The sequence below is a fragment of the Balaenoptera musculus genome, chromosome 3 (assembly GCF_009873245.2).
Source record: "Balaenoptera musculus isolate JJ_BM4_2016_0621 chromosome 3, mBalMus1.pri.v3, whole genome shotgun sequence".
NCBI classification, from domain to species: domain Eukaryota; kingdom Metazoa; phylum Chordata; class Mammalia; order Artiodactyla; family Balaenopteridae; genus Balaenoptera; species Balaenoptera musculus.
In genome coordinates, this window is record NC_045787.1 from 123,004,515 (window position 1) to 123,030,297 (window position 25,783).

General features: G+C 38.4%; 1 protein-coding gene across 5 annotated transcripts in view; it reads right to left on the bottom strand.

The window, feature by feature from the left end:
* The window catches only part of JAKMIP2 (janus kinase and microtubule interacting protein 2), a 184,545-nt gene that overhangs the window by 21,670 nt on the left and 137,092 nt on the right, over positions 1-25,783 (bottom strand). For 2 of the 5 annotated variants that reach the window (XM_036848570.1, XM_036848569.1), the window contains exons 6-18: positions 24,912-25,058; positions 23,885-24,025; positions 21,779-21,835; positions 20,738-20,857; positions 19,666-19,794; positions 16,915-16,998; positions 16,168-16,230; positions 13,555-13,653; positions 12,287-12,385; positions 10,529-10,582; positions 9,177-9,242; positions 5,081-5,149; positions 1,750-1,827 (exon numbers count right to left, since the gene is read on the bottom strand). In XM_036848570.1, coding sequence (XP_036704465.1) covers positions 1,750-1,827; positions 5,081-5,149; positions 9,177-9,242; positions 10,529-10,582; positions 12,287-12,385; positions 13,555-13,653; positions 16,168-16,230; positions 16,915-16,998; positions 19,666-19,794; positions 20,738-20,857; positions 21,779-21,835; positions 23,885-24,025; positions 24,912-25,058 — 1,206 coding nt within the window. Of the gene's footprint in view, positions 1-678; positions 1,052-1,749; positions 1,828-4,674; positions 4,796-5,080; positions 5,150-9,176; positions 9,243-10,528; positions 10,583-12,286; positions 12,386-13,554; positions 13,654-16,167; positions 16,231-16,914; positions 16,999-19,665; positions 19,795-20,737; positions 20,858-21,778; positions 21,836-23,884; positions 24,026-24,911; positions 25,059-25,783 lie in introns of those variants that run through there. The other 3 variants (XR_005019438.1, XM_036848572.1, XM_036848571.1) reach the window with 3 other exon arrangements.

A 25,783-nucleotide genomic window follows, 5' to 3' on the forward strand; every position in this document is an offset into this window, starting at 1 on the left:
AGGAAGTCTTTACTTTGTTATAATAACTGTATATCCTTCTATTCTCAAATGTAGCTGAAAATAAGTTTGTTCTCTCTTTCATTTGACAGATATTTAAAGACATCTATCGTGGTGGCCATATTTTTAGAAATAAGCATTGAAAAGTGGTCCAAGTTGGAATAAAATAATTGAAATTGGAGATATTTCACACACACAATGCCACCTCTCTTCCACATGACACACCTCTGAAGACGGCTTTAGAGTCTACATTTTTTTCCTTAAAATAAAAATTGGGAAATATAGCCTAGAGTCTTTGGAATTGGTCTGTTTTTTAATACTCTGAGATTTATAGTTGCTCTAGCTATAAAATGCTTCCTTGAGGCTTTTCTTTTTTAGATGAAGAGTCTACTCTTTCTTATATCCCAGTTTTCTTTTCTTTCACATGCTTCAGATACAGTTACCAAAATCTATCATCTTATCCCCTGTGACTCTGACATAGGTGAAAGGACACGCCCTGGTGAGGGATGTTCTCCAAGCTCCTGTCCTGGACTAAGCAGGTCTCATCTTTTAAAAGTTAAATATATTAATAATTATCTGAATGAGTCTTCAGTCCTGGGACACACACACATGCAGTTTAATCTTATTGTGTGTAGGTAGAGAAGGCAAGGCTAAAAGGATACGAAGGGAGGGAAAAATTACCTCCTTCTTCATTCTCTAATCAGCGGCCAATACTCATCGTCTCCTTTCCCCATCAGTCAGTGCTCAGAATCTCTTACTCATCTTGGGTGGGTAGTACTAATTCATCTTTGTTATAAGCAGGGGCTAAGTGCTTCACTCTTTTCCCAAAAGTGACTCAGGCTGCTTCCAGGAAAGCATTATAAAAATCTCTACTAGCAACTCCTCGAAATGTTCCTCTTTTTCTCTTGAGTCATTACAGTGTATTATGGTGGGGGGCAGGGTGGTGTCCACACGGAGAGAAGAAGTGCAAGCTGTAGTCCAATATGAGGAATGATGCTTTATGAATTTGGTACAGGGGAGTGGATCAAATGTGCTCCTCAGTCAGTACAATCTTCTGGAGGAGAGAAAAAGGCACAGCCCATTTCCCCATATATTCTTTATTTTTTTTTTCATTTTTGAATTTTATTTTATTTATTTTTTTATACAGCAGGTTCTTATTAGTTATCCATTTTATACATACCCATATATTCTTACTGTGGCTGGATGACGGTAGTTAAGGCCACAATGTCTGGAGTCAGATCTAAACACTACCTACTTGTGTACCAAGCTGGGCCAAGTTCTTTCTCTCTCTAAGCCTTCATTTTCTCATATGTAATATATAAATAATAATATTCCCTATACCTCTTAGGGTTGTTGTCAGAAATAAATGAATTAAAAATATGTATCACATTAAATACATCATTATTCTATCCCTAGATTAGGCTCCCCAACAATCAGATTTGATTTAATAAAATTTCTCTTTAATCTACACTGCCATCCAATCTGTTGTTCATTTAAATATTATTTAACAACACAATTCAATTTTTAAAAAAATGAAGTATAATGAAATATTTATTAACTATTATAAGAGTATTGTAACAGCAAAGAACTAGAGATATATTTGTTCTAAAATGAGAACTGGAAACCTCTGAATAAATGAGCTGCACATTGTGGTCTATTCAAATACATGACATGACCAATTACACAGGATGCTTTACCCCAGAGCATGTAATCGTAAACACTCGGAGTGTCTCCAATGCTTGTTGTACCTACCATATATGCTTGGTCGAGAGCTTGTTTCCTGTAGTCTAGTTCTTCTTCCAGATAGCCTTTGATTTTGCAGAATTGCTCCTAGAAAAAAGGGCCACATTAATAGATAGAGTCAGCTTAGTTAATGAGAAAGTGATATATAAATTGTATTGATTAGTGTTTTCTCTAATTCCACTGTAAGACAAATCACTACTATTTGTAGGGTTACAGATTTTGTCTTTTAGGGAAATAGTTCAACTTTTATAGTTTCACACAGGGAATGTACAAGTCAATGGAAAGAAGCAAAAAATATATAACAAACAATCCACATGGAATGTCTTAAAGGATTTTTATACCAATTTAAGAGTATGTCATTAAGGATAGATTTTTGTTTGTTTGTTTATTGGTTTGTTTTTTGGCCTCACTGCACGGCATGTGGGATCTTAGTTCCCCGACCAGGGATCGAACACATGCCCCCTGCAGTGGAAGCATGGAGTCTTAACCACTGGACCGCCAGGGAAGTCCCTAAGGGTAGATTTTTGACAAGATAAATGCTATAGATGCTAACTAATAAGTATATCTGTGTAACTATACTGGGATAGTATATTTCTGTAAGAATGTTATGAAATGTAATAGAGCAAAGTTGTATAATAAAAAACAATTTATTCAAACTCATCTATGTATCATTAGCAAACACAAAGATAATTTAGAGAGTGGGAGCAAAGTTAACCACACATATTGCTCCATCCACATACCAACTAACTGACCAATTTATCCACCTACCTGTCTCGCTAAGGCTTATGAAGGGGTGGTGGAGGCAGGGGGTTGGGGGCGGGCATCTGCTTTAAGAAGAGTCATGGGGGACTTCCCTGGTGGTCCAGTGGTTAGGACTCTGTGCTCTCACTGCAGGGGGCATGGATTTGATCACTGGTCAGGGAACTTGGACCCTGGTATGGCCAAAATAAATAAATAAAAAGAGTCATGGGAAGGGGGAAATGGGAGTTGTTGTTTCATGGGTATAGAGTTTTAGGTTTGCAAAATGAAAAAGTTCTGGAGATGTGTTGCACAGCAAGGTAAATGTACTTGACACTACCGAACAGTACACAAAAAAATTGTTAGGATGGCAAATTGCATGCTGTATGTTTTTTACCACAATTTAAAATAAATTTTATTTTAAAAAGAAAGAAAAAAAAAAAAAAGACTGTGGAGGCAATTCCACCCACAGTGCCACTTAATGAGTGAGTGTCTGCTCTTGCTGCAAAGCCAGAGTGAGCTGGGAAACGTAAATCTGATGCTCCCTTGCTTGTCCTCAGTTTCTGTGTGTTTCTCATATTGCGAGCATCTTGTCATTTGCATCAAAAAATGTATCTTTGTATAGAACATAGCTCCAAGCACAAGTCAATTCTTTCTCTGTATGCTTAACAAGGAACAAGGACCTCTTCTAACACTGAAGGTAAACTTGATTGCATCAACTTTTGAGAGAGGATATGTCTGCATGCGATTTTTTTTTTTTAATTTATTTGTTTATTTATTTATTTATTTTGGGCTGTGTTGGGTCTTCGTTGCTGCGCGCGGGCTTTCTCTAGTTGCGGCGAGCGGGGGCTACTCTTCACTGTGGTGCGCGGGCTTCTCATTGCGGTGGCTTCTCCTGTTGCGGAGCACGGGCTCTAGGCACACGGGCTTCAGTAGTTGTGGCTTGTAGGTTCTAGAGCACAGGCTCAGGAGTTGTGGCGCATGGGCTTAGTTGCTCCGCGGCATGTGGGATCTTCCCGGACCAGGGCTCGAACCCGTGTCCCCTGCATTGGCAGGCGGATTCTTAACCACCGTGCCACCAGGGAAGCCCCTGCATGCGATTTTGCTAGTGACTTTCCTAATTACCTTTGAGCTCCAGCGCCTAGAACGGTGTCTGTAACAAGCTGATTGCTTAATTAATATTTGTGCATTTAAAGAGTTAAAGGGTATTTTGAATATAAACAGTTCTTGTTATATGTTTTGATTTTACAGCCTAACCTGTTGGTAAAATGTTAAGTCCTGTGTAAAATATGAGCAAATGATTTGTAAGCTGTCACATGCTATATAAATTCAACTTGTTGTTCTTACTATAGGATTCCCTAACCTGATAGGAATCACTACCTGATTTTTAGTAATAATGATAACAGTAATGACAGTACTGATATAAAAGTCTATGTATTGCTGTAAGTTAGAAATGACCAATTCCCAGGCTTGGGGATTTAAAAAAAAAAGCTAATAGTGGCAAACTACACACAACATAAAATTTATAATCGTAACCATTTTTAAGTAGTGTTAAGTATATTCACAGATAAGAAAGTTTCACAGAAAAAAGTTTCACAGAAACTTTCTTATCTTCAGTAGTGTTAAGTATATTCACAGTGTTATGAGACCAATCTCCAGAACTCTTTTCATCTTGCAAAACTGAAACTCTGTACCTATTAAACAATAACTCCCCATTTCCTCCTCTTAGCTCCTGACAACCATCATTTTGCTTTCTGTTTCTATGAATATGACTACTGTAGGTACCCTATATTCGTAGACTCACACAGTATTTGTCTTTTCGTGACTGGCTTATTTCATTTAGCATAATGTCCTCAAAGTTCATCCGTGTCATAGCATGTGTCATAATGTCCTTACTCTTTAAAGGCTGAATAATATTCCATAGATGGATATACCACATTTTGCTTATCCATTGACAGACACTTGGGTTGCTTCCATGTTTAAGCTATAGCGAATAATGCTGCTTTGAACACAGGTGTACAAATATCTCTTCAAGAGCCCACTTTCAGTTATTTTGGGTGTACTCCCAGAAGTGGTGTTGCTGTATCATATGGTAATTCTATTTTGAATTTTTTGAGCAACCACTAACCATACGGTTTTCCATAGCAGCTGCACCATTTTACATTCCCACCAACATTGCACAGGGTTCCAGTTTCTCCACATCTTCATCATCACTTGTTATTTTCTGTTTTTTGTTGGTTTTTTTTTTGATAGTAGCCATCTTAATGGGAGTGAGGTGGCTTGGGGATTTTTAATACCAAAGTTACACCCATCATTTCTGTAAATTTGGTGGAAAAATTATTTAGCCTAAGAAAGAAAACACCTAACTGGATTTTCTCCAGCATTAGTTCTGGAAATACTACAAAATTGCAACATGATATTTCTGGAGGCTACAACTTGAAATTGTGGGGTACTTCTGGGCATTCTGTTTCACAGTTTATACACAAAATAATGGCAAGGCTACAAACTTCCATCTGTGCCAGGTAAAACTGCTAGAAAACAGTTGTTTTCCATTTGTCCTGTCAATTTTTCTTTTGTTTTCTGACATCTCATTTTTACTCACCATGTCACTTTCCAATTCCATCATTTTCTGGTGCAGGGCAGCCTCTGCTCCCTCAATTTGCTGGATCCACTAAGGGGTAAACCAGACACAAGTGTTTGACGTGATTGCTTGACATGGTGTAAATGGTGCTGCCTCCTGAGCTGCTTAGTCTCTTCCCCTTATATCTCAGGAAGCAAACTAAGAATTGGAGTGAAAACTTGGTACATTTTATCTCTTAGCTCAGAAACAAGTTTATAAATTTCCACTCATTCATTTATTCTTCATTAAACGAAAGCCTTCATTGATATCTACCATGTGTGAGGCAATGTGCTAGGTACTAGGGCTGTGATGGTGAATAAGACCAACACATGTTTTGCCCTCATTGGAGGACACCATGGGAGGCTTTCTTGGAAATGACAATTGCACTGGGTGTAAGGAATGAGTCAGAGATGACTAAGCAAAGGTGAGGGGCAAGTTCCAAGCAGAAGGTATGTCTAATTCTCCATGATTGGAGGGAGCATGATGAAAGAAAGAAGGCCAGGTGAGGCTGGAGAAATGGCATTTTTTCAGTATATGACACTGATTACAGTTAAATGTTGAGGAATCATTTTTGTTGAGTGTAGACAAATTTTAAATCACACAGAAAGAACTCATCTTTCCTAACACTTAGAATATATCATTCTGTTAGATGGTGTTGATATTAGCACAGATCAATACCCTGAATGAAGTTAGACTTTGAATAATATAGTGTGAGCCTACCACATATATGGTTTCAGAGAATAAATTGTTATAATGGGTCTCCATCAAGTTAACCATCAGTTTATCCTCAGGGAGGCAATTGGGCAAATAATTAAGGTGTGGGTCCTAGAGGGCCGACTACCTTGGGTCTATCCCAATCCTAGCTTTTCATGGCTATGTGCCTTGAAATGTTACCTGGTTCTCTAAGCCTCAACTTTCTTATCCGTGAAATGGGATTAATAATAATGTGAAGATTAAAGGGTGTAATTAACCTAAGGTCCTACTGACAGTGTACTGCACGTACTAGGTAACCAATACATTCTAGTTTTTGGTTAACATTCATATTTGTACTTCCACACTGTTAGAAATTTGCCTCACTACCAACTATTTCTTCTTAGGTTGTTTGTGATAATTATGTGGTGTACTGAGCATTTTTTCTATATACTAAAGCCTTGGTATTCACAAGGGGCCAACCATATCCACAGCCCCTTGGCTGTAAGGAACATGGGGAAAGAAAAAAGGCCGTGGAGACTGGAGAGGTGCTAATCTCTCAGCTCTTGTACATACACATGGCTTCCCTCATGAAACAAATTTCAGTCCAAAGTCATGGGTTTCTTGTAAACAGCCTCAAATTGCAGTTGTGTACCATCAGGCTTTATTAAAATGCTTCCTCTTGCTTGCGGCCCATTTACCATTGAGAAACAAATTCTCTTGTGTACCATGTTTTTTTTTTTTTAATATTATTTATTTGGTTGCGCTGGGTCTTAGTTGCAGCAGGCGGGCTTCTTACTTGTGGCTCGTGGGCTCCTTAGTTGCGGCATGCATGTGGGATCTAATTCCCTGACCAGGGATCGAACCCTGGCCCCCTGCATTGGGAATGCGGAGTCTTAACCACTGTGCCAGCAGGGAAATCCCACACTATGTTTTTAAGAGAACCGTGAAGTGAAATAGTCCGGTCATGGGCTTTAGCTATAGATTTGTATGTTGGCTCTCGACCCTGACTACATGGGTGATGCAGGGTGAGGAATGAATAGCCCAGGCCACAGTTTTCTCACAGATAAAATGAAAATAGTGGATGAATATAGGGTGGTTGTGAGGAGCAATGAGATGACGCACAGACAGTATTTAGCATAGTCCCTGGCCCATAACATGTCCTCACATAAGGTCACTGCTCTTTTTTTAATACGAAGTCACAATAGGATTTCCTTGTTGGAAATTTGGCTAGGCTCAACCTCTGGCTAAAGGTCACACTCTCAGATGGTAGAGAGATAATTCAAATGCATGGTCTCAGGAAGTTCAAGGTGATATTTACAATTACTTGGAGGTAGAAATGTTTATCTGTGAATCCCAAACATGGGGGGGGGGGTTACTTTAGCTTATGAATTGCAAAGATTTGCACAAAAGGCAATTGCACAGACCATGAGCGTTTTAAGGACAAGCTTGTGTCTTATTCAGCTGGTTCCTCACTTTCAATCACAGTGCTAAGCGCGTAGGCATCACCCCTTGATTGTTTAATCCGAACCCCTCACACCTGTTTTGCAAAGGAGGTAAGTGGAGGCACGAACTAATACGTCAAAGCTTTACTAGAACAGCTCCTACGTGCTATACGGTACTTTCTGCTTTTAGTAGGAAGCTTGAGGGAAAGCTTGCAATAAAGAATCACAGCCCTTCATGACTCCAACTGGATGAGATGCTCTGGTGTGAAAAACTAGGAAAACAAAGAGTGAAAAACAGATTCCAGAGTTGCCCTCGTGGAGTGTAGAGTCTAGTAAACTACAGAAAAAAAAAAAAAGCGTGGTTGTATTACAGTTGCTAAAAGCCATGGTAGCAGAAGCACAGGTCACTGTGGGAACACAGAGTGAGAAGACCTAACTGGGCTTGGTTGAATAGGAAGGCTTCCCCATTATGGGAGGGTCTAATGATTAAGATTTAGCCAGACAAAGGTAGAAAAGGAAGAAAAGAAAATCTAGACAAAAGGAACAGTGTAAAGGACCAAGGGATGAAAATATGTAGAGGTAGATAGAGACAGAGACAGAGATAGAGAGAGCGAGAGGAGAGAGAAGAGAGGAGAGAGGAGACTGGAGCCCCAAAAGGATTTGTGCATGGCTGGACCTTGGTTGGTGACCAAGGAAGGAAGTGGGGTGCTGCAGAAATAGGTAAGGGCCAGCTCCCAAGGGGCCCTCTTGCCAAATTCGGGATTCTAGACCTATGTTAGGGACAATGTGGTGCTATTAATTTGATCGCAAGAGGAAAGGGAAAGTGATAAGGTCTGTTATTAAATTGTGAATGGAGGAAGTTTTTAAAAGAGCAAATCCCAGATATTTCACATGAAATACTTCAGTATGTGTCCCTAACACTTAAGGTCTTTGAAAAAAAAACATAACCAGAAGGCCATTTCCACACTTTGCAAAATTAACATTAATTCCTTTTGTCATCTGATACCTGGTCCATATTAAAATTTCCCCAGTTGTCAGCAAAATGTCCTTTGTTTCACACTTGGTCTGCTTGAATCAGGATGCAAAAAAGGACGATTTCAATATTTCTTAAGTAACTTTTTATTTTATAGCAATTCTTCCCTCTCTGCCATTTTTTTTAAATGTCATTGTTTTGTTTGAGTAACTTAACTGGGTCATTTAACCAGTAGAATTCCCTCATTTCAGACCGGAGCAAGGTGAATGCTTGCTCATGGTTTCATTTAATTTACAACATGCTTTTTTATGCATTTAGAAATTAAGAAAGCATCTCAAGGAACTTATAGTACATAAGTTCTTACTTTATCCAGCCATGTACACATGACTGTCAACTATGTGCCGATTCTCAAGGTGCCCTGAATACGGCCAGTTACCAGGTTTCTTCACTTGGCTCATTCCTTTTTTCCCTCTCTTGCATTTACCAGGTTTAGCCACAAGGGGGTGACAGAACGCTCAGTGTTGCTCTGCTGACAGTCCCCAGGTTGGGCTTTCTAAATGAAGGTGCAGGAAGCCACCACCAAGTTACAGAATCAGTTGGAATAACTGGTATGTACACACCCAAGGAAAAGCCCACAGAAAGAGCCATGCTCCAATTTACCACTTAACAAAACCCTTCTTTATTGGTTTCCCTGCTTGGTAAGGATGGCTTAAGTAATGTAATCCAGGTTTTGCATTTTTACAGAATTATATTTTTAAGAGACTTCAAAGCAAGAATTATCCACCCACTCTAAATCAGTGTGTAGACTCTTCTTTTGTGTGTTCTCATTCTACCTGGGTTATATCACCCTGAAGAATAAAATATTTATTAGGTATTCAATAATGCAAAATCATGTGCAAAGAGGTTGTCCTTCAACCCCAAGTGTTAAGCCAGACACTGAGATGATTTGAATGTTAGTATGATTTATTACCTTTTCTGCCAGGGACAGCACAGTGCTGGCCTGAATTATAGCCACTTGCTCTTCATTTCTTAAATTCTGTGGCGGGGGTTGGAGAGGTGGGGAGAAAGAAAATAAGCTGAAAACACTTTTTGACATTTACACTATCAGAAGATACTGCCTAACTTGCCTGCCACCTACGCATGCATGGAACATTCACAAACGGCCTATTCTATTTAGTAATAATTCTTAACAAAGAGTTCATTCAAAACCTGTAAAAAGAACCTTAAATGTGGTGTTTTTATATCTCTAGTGCTGACTGGATTTTATGTTTCACTGTAAGCATACTGCATTAATAGTCATAAGAAAAGCAGAAACCAAAATGAAATAAAGATGGTGGGAAGCAGCCACACAGCACAGGGAGATGAGCTCGGTGCTTTGTGACCACCTAGAGGGGTGGGATAGGGAGGGTGGGAGGGAGGCGCAAGAGGGAGGAGATGTGGGGATATATGTATACGTATAGCTGATTCACTCTGTTATACAGCAGAAACTAACACAACGTTGTAAAGCAATTATACTCCAATAAAGATATTAAAAAAATGAAATAAAGAGTAGAGCAGTTTGATGTGATTTAATTGATTTTGTTCTCTCCTTTGGTAATTTTTCAAGGGAAAAAAATAGTGTGACTACTTCAACCTACATACATCATTCGTCTAGTATCTTCAGTGAATGGTCCTCCCACTGAATTAATATGCCTTGACCCTGTCTGGAAGGTGTTTTTAGAAAGAAAAGGGATTATAGCTTCCTAGTGCATTTTTATGGGGCTGCCACCAACCCTACTATTTAGCAGCATTTGCAACTGCATGACTGATTAATTTCACCCCCATATGCCTCCCAGCAACAGTCAGAAGGTAATTAGCTTTAATCACCGCAGACTCCCTTGGCATTCAAACCTGAAACCCCCGCATGAAAAGCACCTTACCAGTTCCCACTTCTGCCACTACCTTCCAGAGATCCTTACGATCCCTTAGCTGAGTGGTTTGATAGATTTGTTGATACTTTTCCAGAAGCCGCATGCTTAAGTGAACCTGCTGTCTCACTTGCTATTATTTTTTTGTTTTTTTCTATTTATTTATTTAATTGAAGTATAGTTGATTTACAATGTTGTGTTAGTTTCAGGTGTACAGCACAGTGATTTAGTTACACACATATATATATGTGTATAATTACATTTTCAGATTCTTTTCCCTTATAGGTTATTACAAAATACTGAGTATAGTTCCCTTCACTGGCTACTATTTTACACGTGATGCATTGGCAAGTATTTCTTGCTTCTCTTTAGGCAAATTCATATCTTTACTGCACTTAATCAATTCATTACTTACCCCGTTATCACCCAAGATATCAAGCTGCTTTATGAGATCAGGGATGTTCACATCCTGCAAAATCAAGGAGATTCATTCAAGTCGTGGCTTACCATTCTATCAGTGCCTGCCTGAACCTTGAGTTAGAGAGGACATTTTGAGACCTGCTCTTCCTGGGTTTGTTTTCAATCAGGCACAGCTGTTTTTACATTTCCACTTTGCTTTCTATAAGCTGTGTGAACCTGGGAAAACTACTTAACAGTGCATTTTCAATTTCGCCAACTGCAAAATAAATACTTCCTTCATAGGCTGATTTGAGGATAAAGAGATTGTACATGAAAGCGTCTAGGATGTACTAAGGACTCGGGATTTGCTCAGTAACTTTTTTTCTTATGATTGTTGAAAATTGTTTCAACTGTGGTAGATTTCAAGCATTAAGAAAAGTAACAGGAAAGAAATTTAAATAACCAACCAATTTCATTCTAATTAATGGAATTCTGACCTGGTTGAGATTTTGACTGCCACATAGAAAACTACAGAGCAGTTCTATTTTTTGGGTGTTTAGCATTAATTCCATCCTATGGAAAACAGCTGATTTTTATTATAGTCCCTGAGTCAATTTGAAGCAGCTGAACTCCATTTAAAAGAGTTCCCTTGTATATAAACTACATGCACTGATCAGGTTGTTTGTGATTTATCTAAAAACAAAACATCCAAGGAAAAGACAAAGTAAAGTGCTTCTCATTGAATTAGAGTTGAATCAAAAAATTGCTTTGGTTTACAAATTTTCACGCAGCCCAGGAAGGCCAGAAGTTTAAACAACATGAGAGTGATTTAAGACAGAAGTCAAAGAAGCACAATTTTCGACCTAATTTCCCCCCCATTAGAAAGTACCACTTTCTCCTCTTACTCAGGTTCAGATAACAGTATAGCAGATCCCTACTGCCAGAAATACAAAAGTCTAGCTCAATCTCAGAGGTAGAGAGAAGGCAACTAAAGCAGGTATATTTGGCAGCTCAGAGTGGGAGCAGGAAGGGCCATGCAGTAGGTAAGGAGAGACCAGGAAGAGCGGGAGGCTTCCTAGCCTTACCTCTGGAATAGTCAGTCACTATGTGATTCTGTTACATTGAGGGACAATATATTTTCCAGGAGATGGAGCCACCTCCACTCGACCTTAATATTTAAAATGTATTCCAATATCACTAAAGACAAAATTATATTTTGTCTAAGTGAGCAACATGTTATAATCCCCAAGGCCTTCCAAAAGTGAAATCCTCCCTAAAACACCCACATCAAAAGAGATGGTGGGCAAGATGATTTCAAGGTTTCCTCTAATACTGAAATTCCAAGATGATGAATTCCATAGCAATTAGAACAGCACAACAAAGGGACTCAACAAATACCTTTTTTCCTGGCATCCTTGAAATATGTTTCTTAAAATATTGAATTTATTTAATATTTCCTCCAGATAATGAAGGGTAATTATCTTAATATTTTGATTCTGTATCACTCTTTATGTTACTCTGTTCTAAATAATCATGGCTTCCTATTTTTTTGTTTTTGTTTTTTTTTGCTGTTACCATTCATACATCTGTCACACATTTATTTTGTATACGTTCTGTCGATTTTCCCATAGATGTGACTATTATCAGTTCCTACATAGTTTGTATCAAAATGACATCCAGTGACCGAAAGACAAAACAGTCACAAACAACCTCCCCTTTTCCAATTCCCAGTTTTTCTACTGTCTACAACATACACAAGGAAACATCTGCCTACCTTGACACCTTCTTTCATACAGTAGATCTGTAGAGCACTCACACCATCTGAGAATGGGTGAATTTGCAGATTAAATGGAGGGGATCGTCTCTCTCTTTCCTTGAAATACAGTGAAGAATATTTGGGAATTAAAAAAAAAAAAAGCAACAACTGATTAATCACTAAACCAGTTGTCTGTGGCCTCTATGCTATTTCAGCAGCTTATCAATATGCCATTTGGCAAAAAAAAAATCGAACTCAAGATCTTCATGCTTGAATTTGATGGAAAAGAACTGATAAGTCAACTAAGAGATGTGGGAGAAGAATTTAACATGGTGTCATACAGTTTTGCAAATTTTTTGATCAAGGGAATGTGGGAAGGGGAGTTCCATTTTAAACTACATGAATATTTAGAGCTTTCAGGTATCACAAAGAATGTTCTTCTGACCATGAAGTTTTATGGCAGCTCATGGTCTTTTGCATATTCAATCCACTCAAGCTTTATTAGTAAGATTTGTGGGCTACCAAAGATGACTTAACTCTTCTTCACTGAAGCATACCAACTGCTAACTTTATCCAAACCTAATGTAAAATAACCTCAGGAAGAAATTGCTGGCAAAATAACAAAGAAATCAAATGGGAAATTTTCTTATCCTTTACATATCAGCACACATTCAACCAGACCCTAAGCCAGATTCTGCATGATACAGTCAACATTTGATTTGATTGATATGTTTTACTTAAAAACAAAGACTCTGAAACTTGGTCAAGTTAACCAAAGTATTTCCTAAAACAAATTACCTTGCTTCTTAGCCTTTTGCAGAATGCATTACAGAATAAAAAGTTTACTTACAAATTCAAGGGTCTACCAATAAAATATTTTTGTATATAGTACATTTTAAACTATAATTCTTGAAGTAATATTTTCTGGAGTCAGAATTCAATGAAGGATGGAAATGATTATTTAAAAGCAATGAAATATTGATAAAGTTTGAAATATATTATTCAAATTATTTAAAAATTATTCATTAGCCTTGTTCATAAAGGCAACAGTGTTGTAAAGTATAGTATCTGAGCAGACAATTTTGAGTTGCATCAGTGCTTCACCACGTACTAGTCACAGGACTTGGGCAAGTTATTTAACCTCAGTTGCCTCATCTATCAAATCTTGGTTGTGGCTGTGAGGTCCAATGAGAGTATGTATCTGAAATGCTTAAGTTAGCACCTCACACAAAGAATGGGTTCAGTGCATGTTAATATTTTTATTATCATTATCATCATTTCCTTACTTCTAGCTCTAGATTTCGAAACTCCAGCAGCTCATTCTGGTCTCTGGCATCCTGCAGTTCCTGTTGGAGCCGGTGATTTTCTGCCTCTTGTTTTTCTATCTGATAAAGTAAATCCTCAAGTTAGGTGGACATTGCGAAAAGCATCTACAACTTTGCAAAGCAAGCATGGACAGCATTCATTTACACAGTGAATAAATCATCTAGACCATGAAAAAAGTCCCAAGTAGATGTGAATAAAATAAATCTTTAGTTTTCCCTCTAGTTATCCTTTGGTTGAGTATTTCCGGTCATAGAGGAAAATACTGGAGGACGCCTCCATTCATTGAGATAAAGTCTAGGGACCCTATGAATAGTGAATCTGTCCCTTGCTGTCTGGGACAGTGTCCAAGAACTAGATTTAATGGTGCAAATAATGGAGACTGACACCTCTTATTTCTGGAGTTACAAGTTGTTGAAGAAATATTTTTTTAAAACAGCTCTGATCCTACACAAACATTTGTTGAATTCCAGTTACCTGCAAAATAAAGCCGAAGTCCTCAATGGAATTCAAAAACCTTAATAATCTGCTCACCAGATTTAGGTGTTATCACTGTCATGGCTACACACACACACACACACACACACACACACACACTCACATGTGATCACACACACTTGAATCTAGAAACCCAGATCTACCCTATGTTCTGGTTACTCCAGGAGCTCTGTCTGTGCTCACCTCTGCCTGAAAAGGGCTCCCCAGTTCCCTTTTCTACATGAGGAAATCCTATACTTCCTTGACGTCTCCTAACATAAGAGCCTTCCCCTGGCTCCTCAATCCAAAGTGACAACTCTCCCTTCTGTTTTCCCATAGGGCTTTCCTGTAGGACATCTAGCGTAACCTGATGAAGCATGGAATTAAGTTAGTTGTGTACAAACCTGCCTTGCCCTGTACACAGTGCCCGTGTCCACAAGGGATCAGAACATTTTCACGATCTGCAATAGGTTTGGGGCTGCCTTCGATATTAGCTGTGTGGGTGGGCCTTCTGTACAGTAACTATTTAAAATCTTGAATTTAGAAATAAAAAATCAGGGGCTTTTTAATGTAGGGTGAATCTTACTTTCTCAAGGATAAACACTTGAAGTAGAATGTTTAGCTTTATTGTCACTTTGGTTTTCTTTTACTCTTAGAAGCCTGAGCTCAAAAAATTCCCCTTTTAGCCCAAAGAAATCCAGACCAAAGAAAATCAGAAAGAAAACATAATGGGAGTTATTTTTTTAGATGATAAATAAGTGTAATAACACTTATTACTGGGCATCTCGGAGACTACTAAAATCTTCTTTTTCTCATGGCCTCCTGATATAGAAAACTTATAGAAAAATAAAGATGGGGGAAAGTGAGATACTGTGTAACATTAATTTATGTAGCCAACTCAAGTTTTTTCCACTAGATTTTTGTGGTCTAGTAAACTTTTGAAAGTTTTCAGAAGTTGACTATTTCCTAGAATCTTGGATTGACATCGGAGATGGGATATTTGGGGAGATTCCTGGATCTGGTGGTTAGCACTAGCCATCATATTAGTGGTTCACAGGTGGCTACAATTCATAGACCAGGGCTAATGTCCATAAAGTTTCTTTATAGGGACCTGTAACCTTTCTCAGAGTACCAGTCCTCGATCCTGGAATACCCACCCCCCTTCTATACATCAGCTCTGTCTCTCATCATGTAGAAAGTGAGACAGGACCAGAGGGAGGGGAGGACAAGCATCTTCTTTACCTTTTCATGCTTACCAGGGTGTTGCGGTTAACTTTTATTACTTGTCAAGGCTAGTGAATATTGGTAGAAACAATCCTAAAATAATTTCTATATAACTCTACGTCACCCTACAGAATTATTTCCCTTTTTCAAATGGGCTTTCAAATTCTCTTTCTGTCAAGAATAATATGAGATTATTTTGTAATCGTTTCACATCATGAAAGGGAAATACCAAAGGAAAAGCCACGTTTGAACTTAAAATGATCTCTGTTGTATTTCACTGCCCTTAATCAAAAGTCTATGTTCAGCTAACCCAAATTAATTCTATCTATTGGGCCGAAACCATGCCTTTGCATCTTGATTTGTTCCAACCTCCTGGAAATGCTCTTTTGTGCTCTGGATGCATCTTTTGAAATGTTCTTTCATAAAAAATAAACAAACAAGCAGCCAACATTAGCAAAAAATTAACAGTAAGAACACAGTCTATGCTGGGTTGCAGCATGTCCTTGCACAAAATAACAAGTCCTATTCACAGGGTGCTCTTGTAGATGGACAACCACATAGGATGTGTGCATGTGTGGGTGTGTATATATATACGTACAGTATATATATATGGGTAACAAATCAATAGGTTTCAGGGATCACGTCCTTTCAAGTCGGCACAACGCCCAGCGCAGAGCCATGCACACCACGTGCCACTCAACTGATGGTGATGGCAGTGACAGAGATGCAGTTGGGCACTCAGCAGAGGGGAGCACAGCACCAGAAAAGCCTCCCCGTCCCCTAGCCCCTGTGCCACTCCTGAGAGGACCCCCTGCTGCTCCTGGATCTCTCATCATTCTCTCCTCTGCCCCACTAGGGTGTTGCGCCCCACATACCTTTTCTAAAAGCTCCTGGTTTCTCTTAATGAAAAGTTGTTTATCTTCTACCCAGTGTGAATCCTGTTTGACAAAGAATATCGCGCAGTCAGCATTTCAGAGTGGCATGAAAGAGCATGTGTCGTCAAACCACTTTGCCAGAGCTGTCTTCTCTCCACCCGGATTGTTTGCCTGCCAACGACTGGTAAACGACACCCACCCCGGCCTGCTCCTTATTCCAAGACACTGGGGCCAAAGTTGCCAGGAAAATTTAACCCCCTTTTTATTGTCACTCACTATCCCTATCTTTTTAAGTCTGAATAATCCAGGACCAGCCTTCTGGGGACTCAGAAGTGACCACACAGGCAAAAAGTGAAAAGGGTCAGAATGCACACAGGCTAGATACATATGGATGGAAAACATTAAAATGCAGAACCATAAATGTAGCATAGAGGCAAAGAATGCAGCTTGAGGGGGTGGGTCTTGGCCTTAGCAGCTCATGACCGCTCTAGGCTATGTGTACAGGGCTCCTCTTCCTCTGGCATTCTCTCTCTTGCCCAGCCTCATTCACTGTTGTAGCTGGGTTCACACTCTGGCCAACAAAACACCAGGGACAGAAACAGAGAGTTGAACATTCTGACACAGTTTGAGAAAGGTCACTGTGGAGAGCCAAGCCGTGTCCTGGATGGGCCCATGCACAGCGTGATCTAGAGGAGGGTCAGACTGAATTGTCTGCGTCTGCAGAAGTGGGAGCCACCAAATGCCTACCTGCCCTTTCTGAGCCAGAGTCGCTTCCAGATCTTCAATTTTGGCTTTATACCTTAGCACCTCTGCCTGGAGTTGCTCTTGAGCCTAGTGAAATCAAAATTCCAGAACTCGGTAAGTAAAATGGCAACACAACATTTTTCTTCCCCTCATGTTCCTTGATTAGAACTCAACAAGTGAGGAAATAAAAAAAAAAAAAAAGAATTTTCTATCACCAAAGAATCTTTTCAATCTATTTTTACAACCTAAATTCTCTGTGTACAACTTTCAGTGGCTCCCTTTACCATCAGGTTAAAATTCAAACTGTTTAGCTTGGGATTCGAGAACTTCTCTTATGTTTCCAATCTTTTCCCACCACTATCAACACAGGGTCCATCCCTTACCTGCTTGTGATCTCCTTGTTTCCTAAATATGCCTTGTACCTCTCCGCTTCTCTCTTTATTTGAACGACTTCCCCTTCTGGAAAGCCTTCTCCCATTTTGCCTCCCCAAAAATCCTTCCGTTCGTTCAAAGCCAACTTTGTGCCCTATATTTAAATCTAAATACAAATCTATGTATGTATGTATGTATATATGTATCTATCATGTGTTTTGTGTGTGTGTGTGTGCACATGTGTGCACATCAGCAGTTTGGGACACTGATTTGTATGGAACAACCTTATTTCATTTGGTCTAGTAATTTTTTAGATTCACTTGTATTCTCTCTTAATATGATCCTACTTTTTGTGAAAAATAGCTTGTTTTGTTTTCTGGTCATACACATATTTTTTTCCTTGTCTTATGATCTGGATAGGTTCAACAAAGTTGAACAGAATCAGCGATGGTAAGTATTCTTTTCTTATTATTCACCGTGAGGAGAATACTTCTTTGGACTGTTAAATGTTATATTTACCTTTATCAGGTTAAAAAATTCCAAGCTTCGTTTGCCAAGAATTAATTTAACTTTGTTGGCGCAGTGGTTAAGAATCCACCTGCCAATGCAGGCGACACGAGTTCGATCCCTGGTCCGGGAAGATCCCACATGCCTCGGAGCAACTAAGCCTGTGTGCTGCAACTACTGAAGCCCGTGTGCCTGGAACCCGTGCTCTGCAACTAGAAGCCACCACAATGAGAAGCCCATGAACCACAACGAAGACCCAACGCAGCCGAAAATAAATTAAAAAAAAAAAAAAAAAGAATTATTTTAACTTTGAATGGGTGTTGAGTATAACCTATTTTTCTTCCTTGTCTTGAAATGATTAGGTCTTCTGTTTTCACTGATACTTTTTCATCTATACTATTTTTGCATTTCCACTTTCTTTGAATTTACTCTACTACTCTTTTCCCAACATCTTGATTTGTTTTAGACTATTTTGCTCAGAATAGTAAGTTGTCTTACTTTAATGGCCATAAACAATGCTAAACCTGTATTCTGATGGGAGAGTGAGACTAGAGAAAGAGAACTGGGTTCTATGTCGTCACCTCTCCAAAAAACCAGGCATATGCTATTATTTCAGTTGACCAATCCTATGCTGGTAAGAATGGGTAGTAAATAATGATTAAGGAATCCACAACTCTTACAGTATTAGGGCACAGACATGAAAGCACACACACACACATCCCTTCCTAATGATTGCTTACCCGTCTATTCCAAATCACGGTGGGTTTTCTTTAATGTTTACTCTCTTATGTATGTGTATGTGCATGTATGTATGTATGCTACCATTTAAAAATATAGCTATACTATCTATCCTTTCCCACTAACCAACTAACAGTAGTTCCTACAACACTCCTCAGTACATTGTAGACCTTCTAATTAGGAAGTAGGATAAAATCACTGGATGGTCACGCTCTTTCTTGCCCCAGGTAAACTAACCTACGAGGCAGTTATGGCACGGTGGTTATGACTGAACTCAGAAGGACGAGGTTCGTATCCTAGCTTTCATCTAAGCTACATACCCTGGTTTTAACCTAACTAAGCTACATTTAACTTCTACTAAGCTACTATTTCCTCTCCTGTAAAAAGGAGTTAATAATAGCATCTAACTCATAGAGTTGTTTTAGGATTACACGAGATAATGCATATAAAGTACTCAGTACAATGCTTGAAGCACAGCAACGACTCAATAAATGTCAAGTATTAGTACTGTATGTGGTTTTTTTAAAAAACAGACTTATGAGAGGCAGTTGCAACATAATGGAAAAAACAACTGACCCAGTATGATATGACTTGGAATCCCAGTTTTGCATTTATTAGCTGTGTGATCCTGGGCAATTCAATTAACCTCTCTGAGCCTCAAATTCCTCTTTTATATGATACCCACCTTAGGGGGCTGGCACAAGGGTTAAGTGAAATACTGTTAGTGACAATTCTCAGTAAGCTGTCAATGTAATGCTGTGCACTTATTAACTAAGAAAAAGAACTGGCTAACCATTGCTTTTGAAAGATAAAAAAAAATTTTTTTTTTAAAGCAAGAAACTAAAAAACATGGATTATCAAAATTCAACATTGTTTAGCTTTGAAAATACAAGTTTTCAAATAGCAAAAATAAGACTATGTACTCAAGTATCTTTAAAGGAACAAAAGCATCGATCTAAGCTGGCTCTAATGTCTCTAGATCCAAGGTTTGTTGACATAAAAGATAAAGCAGTTCAAAACTGCAGTGGAGAGAAGGGTACAGAGAAAGCTACCCTATTGGTACTTTTATGTCTGCAATACTTCTATGCTGTGACTGTCGCAAGCCTATTCAGGGCACTCTCCCAGATGTACACTAACCTTGGCTTCTCTTTCAGCATCAATGATGCCTCCAGTCTGCTCCTGCAAGAGGGCATAGGCTCTTTGGAGAGCCTGGTACTCTTTTGTTAATTGTCGGAATCGTAGCTCAGATTCTTCAGCTGCTAGACTCTTGAGGTTAAAAAAAAAAGTCAAAAAATAATTATGTTATGTTCAGGTCCTGTGTTCAATGTGAAATATTAGCATTTGTCCATTTTTTAAAGAGAAATGAAGGTTTGTATGATATTGGATTCTATGTGATTTTATTCTTAATTTTAAAGTATGTGTATGGGCACAAATATTATGACACTTTCTAGATGCGCATTTCAGAAATATTTAAGTATTCATTAATAAGAGAAGCATTTGCTTATTTATACATTTCTGATTATTACCCATTTGGGCTTGGATTACAGACAATTTTGGATCCAAATGAGAAAAACGTACACCCAGATTTTGGATCCAAATTTGAGGAGATGATAATCAGAGTTTTAGTTTCAGTTCCTTTCAATACATTCATATCTAACAACTTCTTCCCCAGATAAATTAGAAAAACATAGTTTTACAGCATTAGGTCCCAAACTTCAGAGCATAATACAATCACCAAGGAGTTCCGTGAAAAATGCAGATTTGGGGGTTCCACCCTCAAGATCCTGAGTCAGGAGTTGTGTGGTCCAGGAACTTTCATGGTAATTGAACCCCCTAGATAGTTCAGATGAAGGTGGCCGACAAAGAAACTTTGCTAAACACTGTCTTAGACTTATTTAAAAGCTGTTCCTCTAAGCTTCTTCTTTGGTTCATGCCTTCTCTGGATGAAGAATCTGGGAGAATAATTTTATTTTGAAATAAGTCTTCAAGTTACAGAGCTGAACTTCAGAGAAGTTTCTACAAGGGCTACATAACATAGGTGAAGCTATTTCTAAGAGGTAACAAAGTCAAGCACAGTCTCAAACTTGGTCACTATTATGAGATTATGTGCTGTTCATAAAGCAGATAAAAAGTGAAATGCTTTTTCTCCCCCTTCAACGAAAGATGTGGTGACAATATCACAAAAGGTGAGAGAAGTGAAAAAGCTTACTTCATCCAAGTCATCGTCAGGAGTAGCTGGCGTTCGGTCTGTTCTAAATGAGGCCATGGATGATGTTTCTGAATCCATGGAGTCCTCATCGTAGCCAATAAATGGGTCCAAAACAGGCCTCTAATGGAGGGACAGTACATATTTACCAACAAAACTAACAGTGGGGAAAGTCAACATATTATTAAAGCACTGTCAACTGGCAAACATGCAAACGAACAGAGAAGACATGGATCCTTTAATGCTTCTTTGATGAAATAAACATATTAGGCATGAACACAATAATTCCAATAAATGTTTGTCCTATGTTATTTCACTTCTGATATTTCGGAGGAAGATTCATTAATATTTGGCTCTCTTCATAAAAACACTGTATCCTCTTTTATGTTACATTTTATACCATGATGATTTTATGTCATTTTCTCTGTCCAGTATTTAAAATATAATCAAGGAATTCTGAAAGTCCAGGCATCTATGGGAAGGGGATTATCAACTCATATCATCTAATTCTACATCCAAATCAAATGATGCAACTGTTAAAAGCAAAAATCAAACACATTGACAAATTAAATAACAAAACTTTGTGGATTGTAAGAGGCTATACAGATATTCGTGGATTGAGAGTATCATTATCAATAATACTGCCCAAGTGAATAATGAAAATACATTAATCAGTTATAGGATGGGTATCAGATGCTAATATTATTCAGGGGAGACATCAAATCATAAGTATCTCTTGCATGTTCTTGGAGTGTGACTCTCCAGCTTGTCAGATAACCCTTTCTGTGTCAAACCTAGTGGCTTCTTCACTAAGAGGAACTCATATTAAAGCAAACCCTTTCAGGTTAAGATCCACAACGCAATCATTTTTGGACTTCTGAGAACTGTCAAGAGAAGAGGTTTTCTTCTGGCAGATAAACCCCAGGGTTTGCTGCAATTCAGGAACATCTGATTTATCGCATCTTTGCAGGAAGATTCCTTGGCAAGCCTCACTTCTCTGGCTCTGTGTGTGGCAAAAGCCTGATAACCTAGTTTCCTCATTACCTTAATTGGCTTGGAACTTCTTCTATGCTTTCTCCTACGAATGAGCTTTTCCCGGTCCTGGAAAATAGATTAACGACTTTTCAGATCTTGAGTTGGTACATATTTCCCCGTAGGGTTTTTTTTTTTCCCCCCAAAGACAGAGTTGTTTTTCCCCTGAGGCATTACATATTTCTATTTAAAATAAGATTATGTTTTATAAATTTTGGCAACTTTGGGTTTGATACTTAAGTATTTTCAAAGGAAGAATATTCTACAACTTTTCCTGATTATGTGGATCTGACAGCCTCACAGTCAGGAAGTACACTGTGTACACTGTGTTGCTAATCAGATTTCAAGTGTGTTATACTTGAAATCAAGAACAAAATAGTCATTCATGTTCTCCCAAAGCACAATTCTTCAATTTTCTCAGATTCCAAATTATTTTAAATTTAGGTGTTGAAAAAAATATTATTTTATTTTAAAGAATAAAACATTCTGTTCACTTAATCACTTGAAAAGCATAGAAAGCTATCTTTTGACTATGCTTGGATCCTTGTTCTCACCTGTAGCCTCTGAAAATGGGAACAGGGTATCTGCTTGGTTGGAATCATCTAGTGTTTTCTTTTTTTGGAGGAGAGGGTGGTCCTTGTTAGTTCTGGGAAATTCAAAGAATATCTAGAAATAACGATTGATTTCTTAATTCATTCTTTTTGTGAAATGAGATATCCTGGGACTTAGGTGTTCACCTGCTAAATACTCCATATACTTACTGTACAAATTCAAAAGTGGATGGAGGGATTTCCCTAGTGGTCCAATGGTTAAGAATCCGCCTTACAATGCAGGGGACATGGATTCGATCCATGGTCTGGGAGCTAAGATCCCACATGCTGCAGGGCAATCCTGCGTGCCACAACTACAGAGCCCACGAGCCACAACTACTGAGCTTGCGTGCTCTGGAGCCCGTGCACCACAACTAGAGAGAAGTCTACACGCTGCAATGACAATCCCGTGTGCCGCAACTAAGACCCGACGCAGCCAAATAAATAAATATTTTTTTAAAAAGTGGATGGAATAAGTGATACTTATGTCTCCTTGAAAGTCTGGTAGACATGCCTCAAAATCTCAAAATTCTGTAAGAAACTTTTAGCTTAAACTCAGGATACTCAAAGCCAGCAAATTCCTGGACTAGTGAATCTGTGAGATTTATGAGTTATTAAGGATGTGGAAGTGAAGTGAGGGGCATAGAGCTTTGAAGCGCATGTTTAAGAAATAATCTGGTTAAGCCAGTGGTGTTAACTTTGTTGATTTTTCACCTTTATAAGTAAAGTAATTTGATCATGCAACCTTAATATATCCAAAACTTCTAAAATTTATACTTAGATGACCCTCCAAACGTAGCATATGCATTATAACATACACTCAACATGGAAAATTTTGAAAGGGTGAACCATAAATAATTATAAAGCAGAATTTATAATCTTTTCTTCCCTCAATGGCAGTAAATTATCTTGCTCACCCTACTCTGGAGACTACTGCCTGAAACTCCTCCATCACTAGTTCACCTCTGTGAGCCTTGGCTTGGTCCTGAAGTGAAGAGTGATCACAGATGTCATTCACAGAATAAAGACAGAGGCCAAGAGGAAAACCCAAACACATATACAGGTCTCAGCCCAAAGCTGTAGGTAACACAGGCCTCAGCCCGATGCAGATGGGAGTAACAACTGCTTTACCTGCTTCAGCAGGTACTGAAGTCACAGTCAGAAGATCTGGACTGGAGTTTCAGCTGTTATGTCATTATGATATTGTTGTTCATTTGACAAATATTTATTAAACTACCACTATGTGCCAGACACTGAATCAGGTGTTGGGAAACAAGAGACCTATGGTCCTGTTATTGTAGGCAAAATATTTAATCTCTGAGCCTCAGAATCTTGATACTGGAAAGCAATTATAAGAGACATCACACAATCCACCTACTCACATTATAATGCATTTGGGAATTATTTTAATGTGCTTTGCAGCTATTATTTGTGTTACCAAAATTATTAAGTGCTTCCAGTGTATGTTGATTTCTTGGCTACTTGTCCTTGGAAACAGCTTAGAGTTTATAGATTAATCAAGACCTACCCTTGTGAGCTCATCAATAATGTTCTGTTGCTCAATGACCTGAAGTTTTAGAAACTCTGTCTCTTGTTCTTCATTAGCTTGATCGAGGTCATTCAGAGATTTTAATTTCTTCAAGGGTGGATGAGATGTAATTTTTTCTCTCTGGGTTGAAAAAAAAAGAAAGTGTAGGCGGAGACTTTGAAAATCCCAAACTTTAGTGGTTAACATAAAATATCTGTAGCAACTTTATGAGGCTACAGCTAAATGTGAAAATGGCCCAGCTTCAATACACACACACACCAACTAACACCCTCAAGTACATTTTGTCTGCTGTAATAGGTGGAAATCATTGGGAATGTCTGAAGATCTCTACAGCTGGAAGGGAAGTCTGTGAAGGAGTACGGTAGCACGTCACCTCTATATATAATGCAAATGATGGCATCTATTCTCAGTTACTATGCAAGATCTTAGGAGATGTGGGGTACCCACTGTACGGTTCCACAAAGTGCACATTAGTGAAATTCTTGGAAGGAGGTTTCTTTTTTTTAAATTTTATTAATTTTTAAAAAAGTTTTAGTGACGTTTAGTTGATTTACAATGTTGTGTCAATTTCTGCTGTACAGCAAAGTGACTCAGTTATACATATATATATATTCTTTTTCATATTCTTTTCCATTCTGGAATATCACAGGATATTGAATATAGTTCCCTGTGCTATACAGTAGGACCTTGTTTATCCTGGAAGGAGGTTTCCGTGGCTGAGGAGCTAGGTTGAAACTCTGCTTCTCTATTTTGGAGCTTTTGGAGAGTGTACAGATTCCTGGAAGTGCTCCCATCGTTCGGCAAAATTTAGAAACCCCCCAAAATTCAGAGCCAGCAACCTTCTCTTAATTTCTTCCTTATGTGTTCCTTGCTTACATAAGGGAAAAATCTAAGCTTTCACAAATAGCATTGTATTTTAAAAATAAACTGGGAAATACCAGGAAGTCAGGTTAATAGAGTGATAAAAAGAAGGAAGCTGCAGTTTTGCAGAGTCTGTGGTACACACCATTTCTGAATTTTCCTTGGTAACGGCTTTTAGTTTCTCTTCCATGCGCTGCAAAGACACCATCAGTTCATCATTTCTCTTGGCGAGGCACTTATTCCTTTCCAGAAGAGGTTTACATTGTTTTTCGGCTTCCCGCACGCGTTTTAACTGGGAAGACATAAGAGAATGTGTCCCTTGTGTTTAGAGGCTGAAAATAACTTCATTATACCAAGAGCCACCAAAAAGAATGTAAAATGTAAGGCACAGAGCATGATATTTTAAACACAAACATCCAAAAATGATGCAAAAAATCCCTAATACTAATAAGAAAATGAACGCACAAAAGGAAATGGGCAAAAGACAAAGGGCAAATCACACAGGATACCCAAAAGGCCAACAGATATTTGAAAGTTACTCCACCTCATTAGTAAGAAGGAAAATAAAAATGAAAATCCTACAATAAGAATATACCTCACACCCACCAAAATGACTAAAATGACCAATTATCTTTGCATGTTGACAAAGACATGGAGAAACTACAACTCTCATACATTGTTGGGGGGAATGTAGTTGTTAAGACAACTGTGGAAAACTGGTAGCAACTGCTGAAGCTGACTGCATGCATACTCTATGATCCAGTAATTCTGTTCCTTAGTATATTCCCCCCAGACAAGAACACATTTTCTCACCAGGACATGTAGCAGCACCATTAACAGCTATAAATTGTTATGAAACAACATTAATGTCCATTAACAATAGATGAATATATATATATTTATCATATAATTGTATATACATATTATATCATATATTGTTTATACTTTTACAATAAATATATAATTATATCGTGTATAATTGAATATGATAGAAAGTGAAAATGAATGAATTCTACA